Source organism: Lethenteron reissneri, chromosome 38, assembly GCF_015708825.2.
Source record: "Lethenteron reissneri isolate LAM-NWPU_2019-01 chromosome 38, ASM1570882v1, whole genome shotgun sequence".
Classification (NCBI taxonomy): domain Eukaryota; kingdom Metazoa; phylum Chordata; class Hyperoartia; order Petromyzontiformes; family Petromyzontidae; genus Lethenteron; species Lethenteron reissneri.
Genome location: NC_083816.1, coordinates 1,188,468 through 1,201,532, shown reverse-complemented (window position 1 = coordinate 1,201,532; position 13,065 = coordinate 1,188,468). Strand labels below are relative to the sequence as shown.

The 13,065-nt window shown below is 47.8% G+C and overlaps 1 protein-coding gene across 4 annotated transcripts in view; it reads left to right on the top strand.

Annotated features, from left to right (window-relative positions):
* The window catches only part of LOC133351719 (semaphorin-3F-like), a 364,354-nt gene that overhangs the window by 332,833 nt on the left and 18,456 nt on the right, over positions 1–13,065 (top strand). For 3 of the 4 annotated variants that reach the window (XM_061567144.1, XM_061567143.1, XM_061567141.1), the window contains 6 exons: positions 1,299–1,436; positions 3,597–3,690; positions 8,934–9,053; positions 9,565–9,704; positions 11,574–11,688; positions 12,969–13,038. In XM_061567144.1, the coding sequence (XP_061423128.1) occupies positions 1,299–1,436; positions 3,597–3,690; positions 8,934–9,053; positions 9,565–9,704; positions 11,574–11,688; positions 12,969–13,038 (677 nt within the window). The remainder of the gene's footprint in view (positions 1–1,298; positions 1,437–3,596; positions 3,691–8,933; positions 9,054–9,564; positions 9,705–11,573; positions 11,689–12,968; positions 13,039–13,065) is intronic. The other variant, XM_061567142.1, reaches the window with a different exon arrangement.

The following is a 13,065-nucleotide window of genomic DNA, read 5'->3' as shown; positions in this document are numbered from 1 at the left end:
TAGGAGGCCAGGTGGAAAAATCACCTCGCAACAGGAAGCGCCTAGGTTTGAACCAGTCGTGGGTGCCTTTCCGCGTGGATTTTGTATGCTCTCCCTCTGGGTTTCCTCCGGGTTCTCCGGTTTTCTCCCACAGCGGACAAAATAAAACCCTACAAATGTCACTCGTATTGGCCAATCATCTCAATGCTGAAAAAAAATATCTGAAAATTACTCGATCGAGATCACACGCAGCAGCAGCAGCAGCAGGAGCATCGCTCCCTCCTGCGAACCCTTGGCAGGATCCTCCTGAAAACGGGTCTTGACGCCCAGTGATGCTTTCCTGGGTAAACGTACAATACTGATCATAGAATACTAGATGCCCTTTACAAATACAGTTCGGGTGTTTTAAATCACCTTTGCAGCCTAGCATACACTCAACCGCATACCCACGAAAGTGTGCACGCCAGTGTATGCACAGGTATACAGATAGGCGGACTGAGTGTACACGCACGCACGCACGGGTAATGTGCCTCGCACATAACAGATACCATTACAAATACTTTGTTTTTAGAGAGCACATCGCTGCATCTCAGATGTCCAGTTGGTTCCCCACCTCTTACCCAGCGAGTCTGCTTTGTGTAACTATACTGCCCCCTATGGAAAGAGTGAGAGTAGAGGCCGAGATAGCAACTCAAAGTTCATCACGAATCCTCGTCGGCGTCGTCATCATCATCATCATCCACATTCCATCCGCTGCTGGATGATGGCCTCCGCACACGCTTTCCTCGTGAATCGCAGTGCGGACGAGACAGAAACATGTTACGGAGAGTACAAATGAGACGGTACAAATGAGAAAATAATCTATTTGAATCAAATCGTCAGCTCCCACTGGAGGTGAATCCTTGTAAATGCTCATTCACCGTGACATGTATAATTTCACCTGTGAAAAGTTTTTATTCACATGAACAAACCGTTGTAAGTGAACCAGTGAAGTTGCTCAATACTTTCTGAATAGTGTCCCCCCACTTGATGGGCAACAACAAGTCCCCATGGTGTTGTGTCTGCCATTCAAGCTCGCAGATCTCGTGTATGCCTGTGTTGCTCATCAGCCAAGCCCTCAGTCACGCCCGACGGTGTGTGACGCTCTCTGGCAAGTCGCCGTTAAATCCTCGGATTTAACCGCATCTAACCGACCCTCGGTGTAACTGAGCCGTTCTCCTGAGCAGGTGAAGACATGTGTGATTGCTCGTCTCCTTAGGCATTAACATCCGTGGGTATTGATGTGCGTGCGTACGTGCGTTCTGTGTCGTTTTGCGCAGGGCGAGTGCGGGAACTTTGTGCGCGTGATCCAGCCCTACAACCGCACGCACCTGTACGTGTGCGGCACAGGCGCCTACCACCCCATCTGCACCTACGCCAACGTCGGGCGCCGGGCAGAGGTATTGCTGCCGCCTGGGGTAGGAACGCCCTTTGACCTTGTCCCACACCCGCAAGTCTCCTCCGCTGTCCGCTCTCCTGGGCCATGAAGCATGCTGGCTCAAGTAATTTCTTTCCAGTGGCGTATCCAAGGAGTGATGGGGTAGGAAGAAGAGATTGATGGCGGTGGTGGTGGCAGGAAGGAAATGGTAATTCACCAGCCTGAACCACCCCATTTGTTGTCATGGTGGAGTGGCCGCTTGATCAGATGGAGCCACCGGGGAGTTGGTGTTTTCTCGGCGATAGTTTCCCCTGCCACTAAAAGGAAGTTGTTGTTCTCGATAATCCGAGGATACGCCTCTCGCTCCGTCACATCACAGCCCTCCCAGCTCCACTAGGCGTCCGTTCGTACGTTTGGACAATCTAATCGGAAAGCACGATACGTACATTGATTCACAGTGCTTCTTCCAAAAAGAGCCGATGAAATTGGATCAAGCAAGTTAAATGTGGAGGGCTTGAGCATTTCACACAATTAACAATGACTGACTAATATAATGCACACTGCAATTACTGGATGGATGGGATGCATAATGGTTTGCAAAATACTTGCATTTTCAGTCATGTTTATACAACTGGAATGTTTTTACACGTGCTTGTTGATCTCTGCATTTGTAGCCATCGCAGTGAAATGGCTAATAACACAAATCAATGTTAATTATAAAATAAGCAATTAATATACATTGCATGAACGTAATTCAGCCACGGTAAACGCATGCATGACACTTTCATGGTCACCCAGGTTTCCATAAAAAACATAACTTTTATTGTGATTTTTGTGAATGCTTTTGGATCTATTCGGTAGAGAAAGCCAAATTCAATCCTGTACGAATGACCAAAAAAAAAACAGAGTAAAACACGATACTACTTTCAGACCAATGCGATGTTTTCTACAGACCTTTCTTTCGCCACCGTGGGATGAGTGAAAAGGGCTGCTGAAAATCCGTGCGAGTTGATCTGCTGTTGACATTAAAGTTCCTTTGTGGTCATTCAGCCACCGATGAGTGGGAGGGGGGGAGGGCATTGGAGGCCGTCATTTTCAGTTTCGAATGAAAATGTAAAAAAATTGGGGGGTGTCCAAATTATAAGCTCCGATTTGTATTTTTTGCGGTAGTGTGTGTTTTTATGGAAACCTGGCTCACCTGCCATCGTCTTTTCTCCATCTCACTTTGTGAGCAAACGTTTGATGTGTTTTGTGATAACATTACAACAACAAAAAACCACACGCACACACACACACACCTACATGAAATGTAATGCACAGTGGAAAGTATTTAGATTTTAAAAAGGATCGTAGGGTTCTTTTGGTTTTGGCTTCGATTCCCCGTCTGAGAGGGCACGCACGAAAGTAGCACGCTCTGCTAAATGTGTAGCTGCTGATTGGTCGATGGTGAATTCTTATTAATCGTAAGAAAGGAAATAAAATTTGATACATTTAAAAAATAATTGGTTTAAGGGGTGCACCGACAACAGGTACACACACATATGTCTGTGGTCGCCATAGTTACAAAGGAACGGTTATTAAAAAGTAAGAACAGTTGGAATGCAAAAGTGTCACATTACAAGATACATTGAATCTCAGTGAGCTTTTGCATGGTTACATAAAATGTTCAACGTGAATTGAAAAGCCTTTGCATGCAATTGAAATCTCGAAGCTAATGGTAGTGGTGGGCAGAGCTTGTCCCGAATTGGAAGTTTTAAACCAGTGGTTTAAATTCCACATTCCTCTGGTAGGGGCCCAGTTTATCCATAGGAAAATCCACTGTTGCTTTTCAAAAAGACTTCGCCCAAAATGTACTCCGTCATGAAATTACATTTACAGCAGGCTTTTTATTTTCTTGATTGTTTTTTAAATAAAGGCAGTTGTCAGCCATTTGTTTTCTAGTTTTAGCCATGGCCAATATTGCTATTTATGGAAATACTACATGGATAAGTATGTATTTTTACAAACACATACTTGATGCACTAAACATATGTAATGTAAAACATGTCTCTTGTTGTTTACGACGTGTCTATAGATAGTGAGAAGCTCCCTGATTGTGTAAATGTTGAATGTTTGCCACCTGCTGTGGCGCAGTGTGAACATTGCTGCTGTGCAGTGTGGACATTGCTGGTGTGTTCTGACTGGATGTCACCATTGACAGGACCGCACGCTGCTGCTGAGCCACGGGAAACCAGAGTCGGGCAAGGGCAAGTGCTCCTATAGCCCCAAACTGGAGAGCGTCTCACTCATGATCAGTACGTAGAGCTTTCTCACATTCACACACACACGCACAGCAACCGCCATTAGCCACGGCGCTTGTGCCAGGCTATGTGCACGTTAAGGCCACGTGAAGTGTCGAACGCCCACTGGCAGGAGGTCACGGGACAGACCCAGGTGCCATGGGTTGACTGAGATGACTGGCCGATGCACCACCTGTGCCCCCTACTGTGCCAACTTTGCTCTTTTAGCCACCCGGTGCTCACTCGTTGTTGTGAACATCGCTTCTTTGCCCTCCGTTGTTGCTGGAGGGCGACTGCCTCCAGCTTTCCAGTAGCGTCCTTCACAAGCCTCGTCCAAAGAGACCGATCTTGACACCATTGGTATGCTCCAGATAGAGCAGCAGCGCCTCAAACTTATCCTCTGAATGAGCAACAATCACCAGAACATCAGCATACATAACATGGTTGACCCATAATGAAGTCATCCCTTGACTGCACCCAGGTATAAATCATCCTTCCATTGTATCTGTACCAGATGGAAATTCCTCCGGTACAGCCATCTAAGGCTTCACGAACTACGTGGTCGAAATAGATGTTCAATATTGTGGGAGCCAGAGGACACAGTTTTACCCGGGCCTGCCTACTATCATGAAGGTCCTTAATGATTGTGAGCAGAGAGTGAGGGACTCTGAAAGAATAAAGAACAACATAACTGCCCCAGAACACAAACGTGCTTCGAATGTTACATTTGTTTTGCAGTGTGTGATTTCAATTGGCTGCTTTAAATATTTAGGCATCATTGTCCCGACTCTAAATAATCAGTCTGTGACTTAAATGCAAACACCCGACAAGCATATAGAAAATGGATAATTGTACCTTGACATTACACACATACCTGTAAGGAAGCTTCAGGGGTCTTATAAAATAATATCCTGAAAAAACAAATAGGGACCAACATCTGGCATTGAGAACGCAATACCTAACAATAATTGTCTATAACAAGCGGCAGTCTAATCTAGAATTGTAAGAATGTGATGATTACCGTATTGACTAAGAGTTACTCATTTATTTTACGATTCACTCCTTTTTAACGTTCTACAGTGCTCCTACTTAATAGGCGTGATAAGACGATGCAATTAGGTCTCATTACTCTCTCGTCACTCAAATATCTCTCATTCGTCCAAGAGTTGATCAGTGTGTAGTTTCTGGTATCATTTGTCCTTTCCTTTCTGTACCCACATCTCTCTGAGCAGATTTTCTTGTTAACAGGCGGCATTCTATTCGATGCTCCGTATTTATTCATCGAGGCTCGAACAGCGGTAACAGTTCGGCGCGAGATTTAAAGCGGCGCACACCGCCCCAGCCATTGTGCGTCATTGCACTGGGCATTTCACGTCATGCGTGTCGTGTGTGTGTGCGTTTTCGGTGAACATACAAAAGTACACACGTGCAGAGGAACACGCATGCAACGTGTGGAGTCGCGTACTGTCAACAACAAAAATGAACGCTCATATTTGACACGTACCCTTGTCCTTGCCAAGTAGATCATTTTCAAGAGGAAATACAACTCAAACTTTTTTCCACTCGTGGAAAAGATAATTGTGGTGCTGCAGCTGTGTGCATACCCGTGCACATGGCTGTGGTTCACGAGTCCCAGCATGGCTTATTATGGCCCAGTGGCACAGCGCTATGCTGATGTGTCTGCATAGGGTCAATGCATGCACACATGCAAAACAAAGATCCCCCGTGTAGCCTGTGACAGACTGTTGGGGCAAGTGTTGTTAGCGAGCACCTATGAAGGCCGGCACGGCACACGAGGGGGTGGGTGGCCAGCACCACGCCCGGCCGCCTTTGTCTCCCTCGTAGCGATGTTTGCACATGGCACCAGGTACTCATTTGAGGCTGAGTCAACCTATGGGAGGCCCAGGACCGGTTCAGATAATCTTCACGGGTGTTGGCCGTGAACGGGAATCGAACCCACGTCACGGCACACAAGCTGGCAAAATTATTTTATTATGTTTAATTTTTATTATTTTATTATTTCCATTCTACGTGACTTTACCGAAAGAACCAAGAAGAAGAAGCTGGCAAAAGTTGTTAATTTATCTCGCACATGTTGCTGGAGCAATGCTGCTCACGATCATTTCGTAAGAACAACAAACAGGTTTCATCACAACACTCGCAGGCACTATTTCTCTTCCCGGTGTTTGCGTCAGTACACACTGCACGATTAATCATTCCGCACGCGGGTGGCCTAGGAGAGGGTCGCTAGGAATCAAATACAAATTGCCGTACGAATACCAACACACCCGCCATTCGCCACTAAGTGACGGCACCGTCACCACAGTGCCTGTGCCAGGCCAGGTGCACTTTGAGGCCACGTGAAGTGTCGAAGGCTCGCTGACGGGAGGTCACGGGACAGACCCAGTAGGTGCCATGGGTCGGCTGACTGAGATGACCGGTAGATGCACCACCAGCTGTACCCCCCTACTGTGCCAGGCTAGGTGCAGAAGATCTCGGGACAGACCCAGTAGGTGCCATGGGTTGGCTGAGATTACCGGTAGATGCACCAACAGCTGTACCCCCCTACTGTGCCAAGCTAGGTGCAGGAGGTCTCAGGACAGACACAGCAGGTGCCATGGGTCGGCTGACTGAGATGACCGGTAGATGCACCACCAGCTGTACCCCCCTACTGTGCCAGGCTAGGTGCAGGAGATCTCTGGACAGACCCAGTAGATGCCATGGGTTGGCTGACTGAGATGACCGGTAGATGCACCACTAGCTGTACCCCCCTACTGTGCCAGGCTAGGTGCAGGAGATCTCGGGACAGACCCAGTAGGTGCCATGGGTTGGCTGACTGAGATGACCGGTAGATGCACCACCAGCTGTACCCCCCTACTGTGCCAACTCACACCATTTTATCCACCCGGCGCTCCGCTCGTTGTCGTGATTTGCCGTACCACACTTCACACACAGGCAAACCACAAACTTAATGACCACGTGACCTGAATTGGTGCGTGTAAATTAAAACTTTGATGCAAGACCTCCAAGCGAACATTTATGAATACTCTCACGCATCGCGTTGGGTCTGTAGCCAATTCCTACGGCAAGGAGAACAGTCAAACAGGTCTCGAGTTTTTACTTTTTAAAATCGCCAACTCGTATAAATCCACGGCGGCCTAACAAAACACAATGTTGGCATCGACGCTAGAATATTTCAAACCCAGAGAGAATCGCTTTGAAAAAAAAAATGTGAACGTAACAGCTCTATGATGGTGCAAATATGCGTGCAAAAAACTGTTTCGCGTCGTCGCTGGATGCGGTCTATTTACCGGGGTCGTAATTTCCACGGTGTTTGTAGAGCACGGGCGGTTGCAGTTGCCACGTGTGTGTAGATCAGCAGCACGCGTGTGTGTGTGTAGATCAGCACGTGTGTGTGTGTGTAGATCAGCATGTGTGTGTAGATCAACACGTGTGTGTGTGTGTAGATCAGCACGTGTGTGTGTGTGTGTAGATCAACACGTGTGTGTGTGTAGATCAGCAGCACGTGTGTGTGTGTAGATCAGCAGCACGCGTGTGTGTGTAGATCAGCACGTGTGTGTGTGTAGATCAGCAGCACGCGTGTGTGTGTAGATCAGCACGTGTGTGTGTGTAGATCAGTGTGTATAGATCAGTACATACGTGTGTGTGTGTGTAGATCAGTACGTGTGTGTGTAGATCAACACGTGTGTGTGTGTAGATCAACACGTGTGTGTGTGTGTAGATCAGCACGTGTGTGTGTGTGTGTAGATCAGCACGCGTGTGTGTGTGTAGATCAGCACGTGTGTGTGTGTGTAGATCAGCATGCGTGTGTGTGTGTAGATCAGCACGCGTGTGTGTGTGTAGATCAGCACGTGTGTGTGTGTGTAGATCAGCATGCGTGTGTGTGTGTAGATCAGCATGCGTGTGTGTGTGTAGATCAGCATGCGTGTGTGTGTGTAGATCAGCATGCGTGTGTGTGTGTAGATCAGCATGCGTGTGTGTGTGTAGATCAGCATGCGTGTGTGTGCGCGCGCGCGCTCACCCACAGTCAACATCCCGCACAGCGGTCGTTTGGTAATGCTCGGCCTTGCAAGGATTATGCTTTATCCATCTGGATAAGTAACATCTGCAGCTCTATCCTTTCAATTTTCTCAACCCATTCGTTACCCTCCGAGGGCAGTAACTCACTAATCCACAGCTCCACTGCCGTGCGTTGTCTCTTGAGCAGCTGTTGGCTCGATACCGTGATTGACGTAGGCTGTAAAATGTTAAGGATTGCCATTAGAAGGTAAGGGCACACAGATTGTGACATTATGAAAGCAAATTAATGTAATCTGTAACTTGTTTTTAATGAATTTTATCTTAAGTGTAAATGTAGAGTATGATCACACAGCATGGAGTGTATCATTGCATTACATGCCATGGAATGTTCTGCATCAGTGTGTGGGCTAATGGCTGGAAGTTGCTTTTGGGAATTTTGTTGAAAATTTCAAACCACCTTTGTCGTGATGACATGAAAATAGATTTCCTCAGTAAATGTTCACGTTTTTTTTTACCCCGTTATGAATAGGATGGATAGGAAATTGCAAAAACGATTTATATTCTGCTCTGTCATTTACATATGGATATACAGTATTAACGTGGCCTGTTTTTGTTGAAGAATTGGTTCAATGTAATTTCTGCTCCTTTGCTGCGTAGAATTGTCAGCAGTGTAAGCCCTCATTGGAGCTTGACAAATTATTGGTTCTGCGTCCTCAGGCGGAACGACCACTTGTGGTGCAATCGAAACGTCGTGATATATTATTTTTTGTTTTATTTCATTTTTCTACCTACGTGACTTTACCGAAAGAACCAAAGAGTATGGATTCTTGTAGTCACGAAAGCTTCAAATCAAGATTGATTCTAAATGTGGAGGGAAAACGCGGAGGACCCGGATAAAAATCCACACAACCGCGGGGAGAGAAAACATGCAAACTCCAAATATACAGCAGGCGTCAGGATCAGGATGACCTCCTGCGTACCAGGCGTGTGCTACGAAGAAGAAGGGACATTACCCGAGTGCCACCATGGAATGAACCGCGTCTGGGAAGATGTCCACTGAGGTGTTTTAGCAATGAGATTGGCTCGCATGCAGCAGATGCCGCAGTGTTTGTTCATCACAGGATCGCGAGAGGTGGTGGCGGAGGCGGTGGCGGCTTGCGGAGACCTTCATCAAGCAGTGAATTGATCATGACTGACGTTTGATGTGCCCTGTACAGATGAGGAGCTCTGCTCAGGGGTGTACCTGGACTTCATGGGGACGGACGCCACGCTGTTCCGTACGCTCGGCAAGCCGCACTCCCTGCGCACCGATCAGTACAACTCGCGCTGGCTCAACGGTACGTCCGCGTCGGGGCCGGGGTTCCGCGCATAGCTCTCCTCGCGGTCAACGCCGAAATAATCTCCGTGCCACACCGTGCAGTAGATGATGCCCCGGGAGTGGGGGCGGGGGGGATGGAGAACGTGCTGGTCGGCAGTAATCCGTGAGTCCGTGCATAGCAGTTGAGTGTCCAGTACGTCGCGTGTGTGCGTGCGTTAGCAGACCGCACTGCGAACCCAGCGAGCCCGAGTTTGTTACCCACTACGGCTAACATCAGTGGTGATTATCTGAACTGGCCTTCAATCAGTTACTGTGATACGGTGTGCGAACATCAGCACTGTGGTGAGACAAATGTGGTCGGGTGTGGCGCCGGCCACACTGGGCCTCCGTGCCAGCCCCTGCATAGGGTGCTCTAGCCCAGCACTTGCCCCAACAGCAGCCTGCGTAGTCTACGTGGGGACTTCGTGTGAATGCGAGGAAAGTTGACGGGGTGATGATCGCGCGGCGCGGTGGCGGATTCTGTCGTGCAGAGCCCGTCTTCCTGGACATGCACATGATCCCGGACAGCGGCGACCGCAACGACGACAAGCTCTACTTCTTCTTCCGAGAGAAGGCCACGGAATCTGGCAACCAGAAGTCTGTCTACGCGCGCATCGGCCGCGTCTGCATTGTGCGTACAGCCCAAAGGATGTTTTTACTCGAATGCTGATTTTGCGCATTATATGTATTGTTATCTCGTTATTTTTTATGATTTACTTACGCATGCGTACGCAGGAAAGCCTCATCGAGTCTCATGATTCTTTTTTTTTAGGAGGGTCCTTTCAGATTTTTACTGTCGGGGGGTGATGCCGATGTTATAATTTTGGGTGAGGCGACTGAACGATCGGGCCAAATTTATGTCATAAGACCCTCCACCACCCGACCGACCATAGCCAAACAAATTAAATTGTCGCGCGATGTACAGACGCTTAACGTGCTCTCCCCCCCCTTCACTAAGCTGCACTGACCACCATGGTGAAGTATGGTTAAACAACCCCCACAACCAGCTTTGCATGGGGAGGAGTTCATTCGGCAGTGACAAGGGGCAGTAACTTATTATCTCCATGAAATATTTAAATGGCGCGTCCAAATAAGATTGGCTATTGATAAATTCAAATTGGGGTTCTGACCTTGGTTCATCTCGTCGTCTTTCACGGGTGAGCACCGGCACTCGCGTGCTGTGAGTTGCCGGCAGTTGTTGTCATGGGGCTCATTCAATGTTTGTAATGACCTAGGGGGGTGGAGAACACGGTGGAAGATTCTAAAAGCCCGTGACCTCGGAGTCAATTTGGCGCTGAATAATTGAGACGCTTTTTGACGTTTAATATCAACGTGCTGACGGGGTGCTGATTTCTTAACTTATTCATCACGTGCATCGCCAAGGTCCAGTCCTTCTGAGACCATCCCTCTGCCTGCCACACTGGCACCGCACCCCCCCGCCCCGCGCTCACCCTTCGTCCTGCCGATGGTGGGCCCATGGGCCGCACGTTTTGATGAAAGGGGAAGAAGCATCAATATTTAATCAGTTCATATATGCGGTACATGCACAATGTAAAAATGAATGCCCCTTCTACAGCGCAAGTACGAAACCACACCACCCTCTTGGCTACATTCTCTAGAGATTAACGTAATTTTTTTAGTTTAACACGTAGGCTTCTCGATCAATATCATCCGTAATATAGTTGTTTGGGGAGTTAGATCGTGTAGATTTACGCAAAAATGTACGTAAATTTACGTAAATATTTAGGCAGTCTAACCCAAAAAACCTATATTTTGGATGATATTGGTCGCGAAAGCCTACATGTTAAACTAAAAAAGATACGTTCATCCCTAGAGAATTTAGCCAAGAGGGTCGTGTGTATTTATACAATCTAACTAAAAAAAAACTATATAATGGATAATTGTTGTTACATATAAAAAAAATATGCAACAATCCTTCAAATATAAGGAGTATTTATATCTACACTGTTTAATAAATATCCTGAAGCAGAAGGTTGGTGCTTCATATGGTCACATTTGCAAATGTGATTAGTAACTTTGATGCTTACCTGTGAGTGGGCCATTGTATTGAGGGGCTACTGTTGTGTGCTGTTATCTTGGTGTGGGCTGGGGCTGTTGTTGTTTTTGCTGCCTTGCCCAATCTTGATAAATGCGACTTAGAAATTATGTTTTATCCATTTATGTTAAATGACTTCCCTTTTTCTCTGGTTTGCACTCCTATCGTTTTGTTGTATTGTTCGCTGATGCAACTTGCTGACTCCGCGCCTATACTGGACATCTGTTTACAAAGAGCTTCACAGCTCATCGGATTTTTTGTTTCAATGCCACGAGTCGCAAGTAGCCAAACAGAGGGCTGGTCAAACAAGCAGGGCGACGATGTCATCAATTATCAGAGACGCTTGTAGCTACGTGCCGGCAGGGCGGAGGATGCGAGAGAGACGTTGCGCGTGACCGACCGCTGCCGCTGCTGCCATTGTTGTCTTTGTCCGCCCGCTCTCAGAATGACATGGGCGGCCAGCGGAGTCTGGTGAACAAGTGGAGCACCTTCCTGAAGGCCCGGCTCGTGTGCTCCGTGACGGGCGCCGACGGCATCGAGACTCACTTCGACGAGCTGCGTGAGTTCCTCCTCCCGCCTCTCGCGTCCCCGTTCGGCCGCTCGCAAATCACCTGGCCCATCGGCCAGGCCATGAATAAATCATCCCTTCATTACAAACAGCTGGGGCCCAAATGGGGACTAGGTTATATACCTTGCTTTTTGTTTGCGGACAATTGGAACGTAAGATACTAGTATAAAAAAAATAGTAGGCAGATATGGGAAAACGTAAATAATGTCTAATGATAAAATAGACAGTGAGATTATATACTGTCCTGGGCATGTCATGATTTTCCCCACTGGGGATTCGAAAAATTGTTTCCATATTAGCTAGCGATTCGATTAAACAATCGATTTATATTTTGCCACTTTTACAAACGTAGCATTGTTCGTGGCAAAGGGCTCAACCCTGTGCCACATGTCTTCAAAGTCCGTAGCATCATGTTCAGAAATATTTACGCTGCTACGGACCAGCACGCTTCCCACGTGAGCATTCACTTATATTCCAACGCGTTTGTTCATGGAGCAGCTTGGACGGTTTGTAAATTGGTCTCTTGCCATTTGGCCTGGGTCACCGGGCAGGAAGTAGCACGCCAGGCGAGCGGACACATCGCGGCCGCGCGCTCGCCGTCCAGAGGGCGCTGGTGCGAGGTTCGTAAACGCTCCACCGTGCGGAGCAGCCGCCTGTGCCAAATGGACGGTCTATTTCCAGAGTTACGTCAACGGAGATTTGCATTGCTTCACTGAACGGGGGAGCTATTATTTCTTTTAAACTCAAATAGTGCGCATTGCTCAATCGCACGCGCAAATCTCGTGTACGTGTTCCTTTGTTCGTTTGTTTATTTATACCGCGGCTTTTGCAGGCAAAGCGTTAACCGAGCGTGCAATATCGCGCATCACACGCATCGTGCAATGTGAACCCCGGTGCTCGCCGTGCGCTTTGCTTGAATGAGAAAGCGACGTGAACCACGGCGCTTGATCGTCTGCAACACTCACCGGCGGCACCTGTCATAACACGAAGCCGCTCGACATTGGAATTCCCCTCCCATCGCCTCTCGTCTCGGGCTGTTGTGACCTTGCTCGGTTCAAGTGACGCGTTACACTCGTATCTGTTGCAACTTTGACAACAGTGCTGTTTGTTGCTGACCGCTTGCTGTCTTGGGCATGTGCTCGGCAAGCTGTGTCAAGGAAATGCTGAGAGATGCTCTTTTTCAGGTTTATACGGTCAAGCAAATGCTATTCGGTGTTTCCCTCTTGAATTAAGCAGGTGTCACAGTTTAATGTGTGCTTGTGCTATTGCAGAGGACATATTTGTCTTAAAGACGGAAGAAGTGAGAAACCCTTTGATCTACGGAGTGTTTAGCACCACCGGGTGAGTGTGCTGGCCTATATAATGATG